The sequence below is a fragment of the Scomber scombrus genome, chromosome 19, assembly GCF_963691925.1.
Source record: "Scomber scombrus chromosome 19, fScoSco1.1, whole genome shotgun sequence".
Lineage (NCBI taxonomy): Eukaryota > Metazoa > Chordata > Actinopteri > Scombriformes > Scombridae > Scomber > Scomber scombrus.
The window spans coordinates 1,820,046-1,830,325 of NC_084988.1; the positions used below are offsets into that span (position 1 = coordinate 1,820,046).

Genomic DNA, 10,280 nt, shown 5'->3' on the forward strand with positions numbered 1-10,280 from the left:
AGTAGTATGGAAGGAGGAGGGAGCAAAGAAAGAGGGAAGGAAGGGAAGAACGAAGGAAAAATTAAAGAAAGAGGGAGGTAGGAAGGAAGGAAGGAACAGTCAAAAGAGATGGGGTCAATTTGACCCGGGAGGACGACAGGAGGGTTAAACTATTTAGAGGGAGTAATGAATGAGTGAATTAGTGAGTGATTCAGAACTGCAGGCAGATATTTTATTGAAATAGACGTTTAATAAACAGTTTGACAGTAAACACAGCGTCAAAGATTCTCCTGCAGTTACGAAATGTGTCTGAAGCTCGCTGTGTGACCACGTTTAGAAGTAGCGTGTCATGTTTTTATCACACAGAGGAGATAAATTCATGAAGAGTGAAAACAGAAAATAAATAAATATGTTATTGTGATGCTGCCATGGATTTGAGTGCTCTATTATATAGTTGAGATATTTACACACTTAACCTTCCTGTTGTCCTCAGGAAGGAAGGAAGGAAGGAAGGAAGGAAGGAAAGGAGGGAGGGAGGGAGGGAGGAAGTAAGGATAGAAGGAAGGGAGGGAGGAAGGGAGGAAGGAGGAAAAGAGGAAGGAAGTAAGGAGAGAAAGGAGGAAGGAAGGAAGGAAAGGAGTAAGGAGGGAAGGAAGGATAATTAATAGACACACTGAAGTCTCATTTTTAAACATGAGAGGAAAGGAGGAAGGAAGGAAGGAAAGGAGTAATGAGGGAGGGAGGAAGGAAGGAAGTAAGGATAGAAGGAAGGAAGGAAGGAAGGGAGGAAGGAGGAAAAGAGGAAGGAAGTAAGGAGAGAAAGGAGGAAGGAAGGAAGGAAAGGAGTAAGGAGGGAAGGAAGGATAATTAATAGACACACTGAAGTCTCATTTTTAAACATGAGAGGAAAGGAGGAAGGAAGGAGGGAAAGGAGTAATGAGGGAGGGAGGGAGGAAGGAAGGAAGGGAGTAAGGAGGAAAAGAGGAAGGAAGTAAGGAGAGAAGGGAGGGAGGGAGGGAGGGAGGGAGGAAGGAAGGAAATAAGGATAGAAGGAAGGGAGGGAGGAAGGAAATAAGAAAGACAGGAGGAAGGAAGGAAGGACAGAAGGAAGGAAGGAGGGAGGAGAAGAGGAAGGGAGGAAAGAAGGAAGGATGGAAGTGAGGAAAGTAGTATGGAAGGAGGAGGGAGCAAAGAAAGAGGGAAGGAGGGGAAGAACGAAGGAAAAATTAAAGAAAGAGGGAGGAAGGAAGGAAGGAAGGAACAGTCAAAAGAGACGGGGTCAATTTGACCCGGGAGGACGACAGGAGGGTTAAACTATTTAGAGTTTATTATGTGCAGGGAGTAATGAATGAGTGAATTAGTGAGTGATTCAGAACTGCAGGCAGGTTGGACTCATCAGATATTTTATTGAAATAGACGTTTAATAAACAAACAGTTTGACAGTAAACACAGCGTCAAAGATTCTCCTGCAGTTACGAAATGTGTCTGAAGCTCGCTGTGTGACCACGTTTAGAAGTAGCGTGTCGTGTTTTTATCACACAGAGGAGATAAATTCATGAAGAGTGAAAACAGAAACACAGCGAAGGACTGAATCATCCGTCAGGCAGCCAAGAAAATAAATAAACATCAGCTGTAACATGTGATGAAGAGCTTAAAAAGACACAAAAAACACCAAAACACGCTGAAGATCTTTTATAAGGACTTCAAAGAGAGTCAGTTGTTTTGAAATCAGCGGTCTCTTCTATTAGGGTAAATACGGTATTTAATGTCTTTTTTTTTTAATATGACTTCAACATGTTTCCAATAGGAATCATCTCCACTCGAGCTAATTTAGAAATCACTACTTTCATTATAATCTGTTATTATAGTTTTAATTGATCAATTCAATGTTTAGTCTATAAAATGTCACCTGAGTTAAAATATTCAAATAGCTTTTTTAAGCTTTTAAAATCAATTAAAGATTCAGTTTATAATGATGTGAGGAAGAGAATCAATCAGTCTGTTAATATCATGTAAAAACTGTTTAAACTGTTAAATTATGATATTAAAAAGAATAAGGATTTAGACCCTGGGTGAGGTTATAAACTCACATTAACCTTTGTGTCGTCCTCCCGGGTCAAATTGACCCCCGTCTGTTTTGACTGTTCCTTCTTTCCTCCCTTCCTTCCTTCCGTCTGTCCTTCCTCCCTCCCTCCTTCTCTCTTTCTTTCCTTCCTCTCTTTCTTTCCTTCCTCTCTTTCCTTCCTTCCTTCTGTCCTTCCTCCCTGCCTCCTTCTTTCCTTCCCTCCTTCCTTTCCTTCCTCTCTTCCTACTTTCCTCCCTCCCTACTTCTCTCTTTCTTTCCTCCCCCCACCTTCCTTCCTCTTTTCCTTTCTCCCTCCCTCCCTCCTACCTTCTTTCTTTCCTCCCTTCTTTCTTTCATTTCCTCCCTTCCTTCTTTCATTTCCTCCCTTCCTTCCTTCCTCCTTCCTTTCCCTTCATTCCTCCCTCATTTCTTTCCTTCTTCCTTCCTCCTTTCCTTCTTCCTCACTTCCTTCCTTCCTCCTTCCTTTCCCTTCATTCCTCCCTCATTTCCTTCCTCCTTTCCTTCCTCCCTCCCATCCTTCCTTCCTCCTTTCCTTCTTCCTCCCTTCCTTCCTTGAATCAAGGACAACAGGAGGGTTAAGATGAGCTGATCGCTGCAAAGTGTTTTTTTGTTCAGTAAAACATTTAAAATAATTAACCAATTATCAAAATTGCTGTTTAATTTTCTTCTAAAACAAATTAAACAGAATCAGTCAAACTGCTCTAGACTCATTAAATAATAAAAATTCTCCACACAAGTTTTTTTTATATCTTGGTTAAATAATATTAGTCAGATTCTTTATTTGACATAAAACTGGTTTCTCATCACTTCATCTGAACATTGAGGCTTCAGTTCACACTCGCTGCTTTGTCACTGCTCAGTCTGGACTCTTTTTTTTTTTTTAATGAATGTGCCGCTCCGGGTCACAGCTCGGACTCCTGGTTCGTTTTTAATGAGCTCAGATTAAATTTCTTCACTTTCTTTACGTCTCCGGCTGTTAAACTTTTAAGGTCTCGGACTCTGCAGCAGTAAAAAAAAAAAATTCGAACTTCAGCTTTAATTGATTCCTGTAGGGGAACTCTTTGTTTATACTCGTGACCCCCCCCCCCCCCCCCCCCCCCCCCTCCTCCTCCATGCTGAGGTCAAAGGTCAGCACCTCTGGAGACTCGGGGACAGTTGTGCAGTTGATGGAGAGTCTCGCTGTTCCTCCTGCAGACGTTAAATTGTCCCAAATTTAAGGTTTTACTGCTGTGACTTGTTGATGCTCCTCATGAAGTCACACTGAGTCTCTCTTCACTGTTTTAAGCTTCTTCTTTTATTATTTCTAGACGCTGAGTGTTTACTTTTCTATTTAATATACATGCAGCTCGTTCATGTTCTCGTGTTGGAATGAAACTGATCATTTATCTGAGTATTAATTAGTAAAATAGCTGATCAAACATAAAAACTGATTCTTTAATCGATACTTTACACTGAAGAAAAACAAAATATCTCAAAGCATTTGTGTTTCATTGAGTTTATTTGAACTTAACAGGCAATTTCAAACTTCTTTTAAAACATTTAAAACACACTGAAGAGTAAAATGAAATAAAATAAAGAGGAAAAACTGCAATAAATAATAAATAAACACAGTAATAAATAGCCCCTGAAGATAAACAACGATAATAATAATCATTCAAACCATTTTATAGTCCTAGTCCAACTCTAAGAGTCAATTCAAGGCCTAAAAAGAGGAAAGTCTTATGAATTAAATGTTGCAGAGAAAATGAATTAAAGGCAAAATGAAAACAGAAGATTTGAGGCATTTTTAATAATTAGGAAATGTGTTTTATGTGCAGCTGAGATGATCTGAGTCAGAGCTGCACTGATTAGTCAATTAATCAATTAACAGGAAATGAATCGGCAGTCATTTTTAAAGGGGAAAAAATCACTAAAGCTTCTTTAATGTGAATATTTTCTGGTTTCTTTAAGTCCTCTATAGACAATACACTGAAAATGTCTTTTATTGTGGAAAAACAAGACATTTGTGGTTGCATCATGGCCTTGTTTGGAAACTAATTTACATTTCTCACAATTTTCCATCATATTTAAAACTAAATGACTGATCGATAATGGAAATAATCATAAAATACAGTGCTACCTCTAGGTTTATATTCTTCATGCATATCTAAAATAGATTTTCTCCCCAAGTTTATAAACAGAAGCACTTTTAATATAATCCTGATTAAAAAAACGTTGTGGAATCAGCAAAAAAATGGAAAATATCTGTGAAAAATGTAACAAAATATTTTGTTCAATGCTTCATATTTGACATTTTAATGATGTTTTAATATGAACACTTTTAAATAACATCAATCAATCACAAACATTTGAAAGGAGTAAAGTCTGCCTACCTTTAACCCTCCTGTTGTCCTCGAGTTGAGGAAGGAAGGGAGGAAAGGAGAATGAAGGAAGGGAGGAAGGAAGGAAGGAGGGGAGGAGGAAAGAAGGAAGGTAGGGGGAGGAAAGAAAGAGAGGAGAGGGAGGGAGGAAGGAAGGGAGGAAAGAAGTAACAGTCAAACCCGACGGGGTCAATTTGACCCGGGAGGACGACAGGAAGGTTAATTGATACTTAACTTATATTCCTTTTTGGTATTTAAGTTATTTAACCTTTTTATTCTCTGTGTGTTTTCTCACCTTTCAGATTACGGCTCCGATGATTACGATGAAGGATTCTAGCGACGCTCTTCCTCTGAAACACTTTCCTTTATTATGACTGGTACGAACCATTCTGCATCCCCTATCTGAATATTAACATTTACTACTGGAGGAGGGGGGGGAAGCAAAATGGCTGCAGCAGCGAGAGAGAATCCCATCAGGAACACAACTGGGACTAAACTGGGACTAAACTGGGAGAGACGACGCTGCTGGGATGCTGAAGTGGAAACGAGCGATACAAGTAAATCTAAATAATGCGGGTTAAAGGCGACACAAAGCTGCAATAGTACTAAAACCAAAGGTAGGAGAAAAAGTAAGTATTGATTTGGTAAAAATAGACAGAAATAACTTTAATTTAAATGACTATAATACACTGAAATAGACATTTAAATGCAGCTGAAACAATATTATATTATAGTAACACTGACAACTTTAAAAACACTAGCCTGTTGGAGGTATTGAGCAAGTTTTAATGTAGCAAAAAAAAAAAAAGAGAGAGAGAAGCTGAATGAAAACCTATAATCCTTAAACTTGCACTTTGTATTCATTACACTCGAGTACTTAAACAGTATGTGACTTCCTTCCTTTACACCTACTTCTGTCTTAAAGAAAACAAGCATCTAACAAATCAGGTAGCGTGATGTTTTAAATAAAAAAATAAAAATCATTATCAGTATTATTTATTGATGATTAATTAATGCCTTAGCTGATCGGTGGAGAAGACGGCTTGTCCGCTCCGCTGAAGCCAAAGTATTACTATGATGTTGCCTTTTTTCAACAATTATATTCAAGCAATTCCAGGTTTATGTGCCGGTGAATTTAAAAAGAGAGAGAAGAAGAAATAAAAAGTGATATTTTAATTTTTTTGGAGGTGGTTAGAATACAAAAATGTGTTTTTATTTTGTTTTTAAGTTGGGTTTGAGTTTTTTCTTTCTTGTTTTTCTTTTTTTTTTGGATGGAATTCATTTATTATTATTAATTTATGAAACTGTGTCATTTTGATTTGTTTCAAAGTCAGGATGTAAATACTTCTTCTGAGATATATTTTACGATTTTTGAAAGAAAAAAAAGAACAAATAGAGAAAAGATCTATTTTCTATTTAAGCTTTTATGATTTTTTTTTTTTTTCTTGTGTGTGTATTTTGGGAATATGATCCTTGGCGAGATGAAAGAAGAAGAAGAAGAAGATTGTGGCCTTTTCACTGTGTTGTGACACAACAGTATTTAATGAGGCGTCACGGTCTCTGAGCTGCTGCTACGATTCATGATGTTACATCTGCATTATGTTGTTGTGTGAATTTGCTGCTACAGTAAAGATTCACTAAATGAGAAAAAAACTGATGTTTGTCTCTTTTTTGTCTCAGTCTGTAGAGAAAAAACGTCTGTAAATATGATTTTCAGACGCAGAGAGAAGGCTGTTATTCTCATAAATGGTTTGAGGTTTGAAAACAGGAAGGTTTTAACTTTAAGGTCGCATTTTTATTTATATGTTGATTCTTCACCTGAGCTCTGAGTTAAACTAGTCTTGATTTACTTTGACTTAAAACTTGATTTAACCCTCCTGTTGTCCTCAGGTCAAGGAAGGAAGGAAGGAAGGAAAGGAGTAAGGAGAAAAGGAAAGGAGGAAGGAGAAAAGGAAAGGAGGAAGGAAAGGAATAAGGAGAAAAGGAATGGAGGAAGGAAAGGAGTAAGGAGAAAAAGAATGGAGGAAGGAAAGGAGGAAAGAAGGAAGGAAGGAAAGGAGTAAGGAGGGAAGAAAAGAGGAAGGAAGTAAGGAGAGGAAAAATTGTTCCTCTTTTCCTCCCTCCTTACTCCTTTCCTTCCTTCCTTCCTCCTTTCCTTCCTCCCTTCCATCCTCCTGTCCTTCCTTCCTTCCTCCTTTCCTTCCTCACTTCCTTCTTCTTTTCCTCCTGTCCTTCCTTCCTTCCTTCTATCCTTCCTTCCTTCCTACAACAGGAGGGTTAATGACTTGACTGTAAAGACTTGAGACTCGACTTGGACTTCTGTTGAATTATTTTGGACGTGTATTATGATTTGTATTGCCTTCAGATACTTAACACTCAGTCTTACAAACTTGAGACTTGTGACTTGAGACCTACATTTTAAACACAAAACAGCCTTTTTTTATATTATGATATTTTGATTTTGAAACTTCCAGCTCCCTGACAATCTCCCTCCAGACAGCTGCTGCCTTATTTCTGTTTAAGGACTGAAATGAGGCATCATAGCGATAACGCCTCATTTTAACTAAACAAATCAGCTGTTCCTCATCCAGGACGTGCTTTCACAGCGAGCGACAGGAAGTAAATAGAAATGATAAAAAGATAATGTATTAACTGGCTTCTATGTAATAGTGAACTCAGCCTGAACTGTTCATGATAAAAGGAAACATCCTGACCTGACAGCGTTCTGCATGACCGTCAATGATCAGATAAATATCAGATACGGTTTCTCCTCCTGCTGCCGGATCATTTCACACCTGTGCAGTTATGTCACCTTTCCTGGAAGTGTTGTTTTCAGAGATATTAGGTGTCTCCTGGTGTGTGTGTGTGTGTGTGTGTGTGTGTGTGTGTGTGTGTGTGTGTGTGTGTGTGTGTGTGTGTGTGTGTGTGTGTGTGTGTGTGTGTGTGTGTGTGTGTGTGTGTGTGTGTGTGTGTGTGTGTGTGTGTGTGTGTGTGCAGGTCTTTCTATCCTTGAGAGGACCAATATCTGTTGGAAACCAGCGTTGTGAGGACATCACAATTTTAACCTTTGTGTCGTCCTCTGTTTTGACCGTTCCTTCTTTCCTCCCTTCCTTCCTTCCGTCTGTCCTTCCTTCCTCCCTCCCTCCTTCTCTTTCTTTCCTTCCTCTCTCTTTACTCCCTTCCTTCTTTCCTTCCTCCATCCCCCTTTCTTCCTTCCTTGTGTCCTTCCTTCCTTCGTCCCTCCTTCTTTCTTTCTTCCCTTCCTTCTGTCCTTCTTTCCATCCTTTCTCCCTCCCTCCCTCATTCCTTCCTTTCCTTCCTTCTTTCCTTTCCTCCCTTCCTTCCCCCCTCCTTCCTTCCTTCCTCCCTCCATTCATTCTTCCTTCCTTCCTTCCTTCCTTTCCTTATTTCCTTCCTTCTTCCTCCCTTCCTTCCTCCTTTCCTTCCTTCTTCCTTTCCTTCCTTCTTCCTTCCTCCCTTCCATCCTTTCTTCCTCCCTCCTTCCTCCCTCCCTTCCCTCCTTCCTCCCTCTTTTCCTTCCTTCCTCCCTCCCTCCTTTCCTTCCTTCCTTCCTTCCTTCCTTCCTTCCTTCCTTCCTTCCTTCCTCCCTCCCTCCCTTCCTTCCTTCCTTGACTCGAGGACAACAGTAGGGTTAAAGTCCAATTTGAGGATTAAGACTAGATTTTAAGGTTATGGTTAGACTCCGGTTTAAGCATTTAGTTGTGATGGTTAAGGTAATGAGTTGTGATGCATTATGTCAACGTGTGTCCTCACAAGGATATATAAACAAGCATGAGAGTGTGTGTGTGTGTGTGTGTGTGTGTGTGTGTGTGTGTGTGTGTGTGTGTGTGTGTGTGTGTGTGTGTGTGTGTGTGTGTGTGTGTGTGTGTGTGTGTGTGTGTGTGTGTGCAGGTCTTTCTATCCTTGAGAGGACCAATATCTGTTGGAAACCAGCGTTGTGAGGACATCACAATTTTAACCTTTGTGTCGTCCTCTGTTTTGACTGTTCCTTCTTTCCTCCCTTCCTTCCTTCCGTCTGTCCTTCCTTCCTCCCTCCCTCCTTCTCTTTCTTTCCTTCCTCTCTCTTTACTCCCTTCCTTCTTTCCTTCCTCCATCCCCCTTTCTTCCTTCCTTGTGTCCTTCCTTCCTTCGTCCCTCCTTCTTTCTTTCTTCCCTTCCTTCTGTCCTTCTTTCCATCCTTTCTCCCTCCCTCCCTCATTCCTTCCTTTCCTTCCTTCTTTCCTTTCCTCCCTTCCTTCCCCCCTCCTTCCTTCCTTCCTCCCTCCATTCATTCTTCCTTCCTTCCTTCCTTCCTTTCCTTATTTCCTTCCTTCTTCCTCCCTTCCTTCCTCCTTTCCTTCCTTCTTCCTTTCCTTCCTTCTTCCTTCCTCCCTTCCATCCTTTCTTCCTCCCTCCTTCCTCCCTCCCTTCCCTCCTTCCTCCCTCTTTTCCTTCCTTCCTCCCTCCCTCCTTTCCTTCCTTCCTTCCTTCCTTCCTTCCTTCCTTCCTTCCTTCCTTCCTCCCTCCCTCCCTTCCTTCCTTCCTTGACTCGAGGACAACAGGAGGGTTAAAGTCCAATTTGAGGATTAAGACTAGATTTTAAGGTTATGGTTAGACTCCGGTTTAAGCATTTAGTTGTGATGGTTAAGGTAATGAGTTGTGATGCATTATGTCAACGTGTGTCCTCACAAGGATATATAAACAAGCATGAGAGTGTGTGTGTGTGTGTGTGTGTGTGTGTGTGTGTGTGTGTGTGTGTGTGTGTGTGTGTGTGTGTGTGTGTGTGTGTGTGTGTGTGTGTGTGTGTGTGTGTGTGTGTGTGTGTGTGTGTGTGTGTGTGTGTGTGTGTGTGTGTGTGTGTGTGTGAAGGGTTTCAATAGAAAGATGAGTCACTCAGCAGAGTGGGAGGAAATCTGAAACTGGGGAGGCACTTACATCAGGCGATGAATGCGGAGCTCTCACACGTAACGATTTTTGTGGTCTGGGCAGACAGCTTCTAAAAAAAGAGAAGAAGAAGAAAACAACAAAAAAACAGAAGCGTTAGCAGTAATATTGTTTGAGCCTCAGTCAAGAGACAAAATCTGATCCTTCTCTGGAGATGCTTTGGGACTTAAAGGACCATTTCACCCATTTCACCATCTATCTCCAACTATCTGAATAAAGGATGCTGATGTTATTATATTACTACTGCAATGCTTGTGCAAAAGTTCCGCTGCCTTATACCCTCTCTTTTTTTAAGCCCAATTTCCACCGGGTCCGTCAGCGGCGCTGAACAGCTGCCACTCTAATCAATGAGAGTGTTTCCACCAGGAGCGCTGCGGCAAGTCTCAGGATGCTCCCTGCAACACAGCGCTATCAGTCCGCAGCATTTCTATTTTTTGACGGAGCCGTTTCTAAATAGCGTCACGCTCAATAGAGCAGATTGCACCAGACAGGAAGTGAGACACAGAACTTCCGTATTTCAAAATAAAACAACCTGTACAGCCTCTCGATTGTATTTCAGCAACAAACACGAATAAAACAGACGGATAAAGACGCCATCTAGCTACGTAGCCTACTGACACATGATAGAAGCACAAACATCAAAGAAAATTACCAAATCAAACTGACCCCGTCTCTTTTGACTGTTCCTTCTTTCTTTCCTTCCTCCCTCTTTCTTTAATTTTTCCTTCGTTCTTCCCCTTCCTTCCCTCTTTCTTTGCTCCCTCCTCCTTCCATACTTCTTTCCTCTCTTCCATCCTTCCTCCTCTCCTTACTTCCTTCCTCCTCACCTTACTTCCTTCCTTTCTCCTTTCCTTCCTTCCTCCCTTCCTTCCTTACTTCTTCATTCCTTCTTCCCTTCTTTCCTCACTTCC

General features: G+C 40.7%; 1 protein-coding gene across 1 annotated transcript in view; it reads left to right on the forward strand.

Annotated features, from left to right (window-relative positions):
- The window catches only part of LOC134001234 (transcription factor IIIB 90 kDa subunit-like), a 153,935-nt gene extending 148,748 nt beyond the window's left edge, over nucleotides 1–5,187 (forward strand). Inside the window, exon 16 of the mRNA XM_062440802.1 lies at nucleotides 4,728–5,187. Within this exon, the coding sequence (XP_062296786.1) occupies nucleotides 4,728–4,762 (35 nt within the window). The 3' untranslated portion in view covers nucleotides 4,763–5,187. The remainder of the gene's footprint in view (nucleotides 1–4,727) is intronic.
- The last annotated feature ends 5,093 nt before the right edge of the window (nucleotides 5,188–10,280 follow it).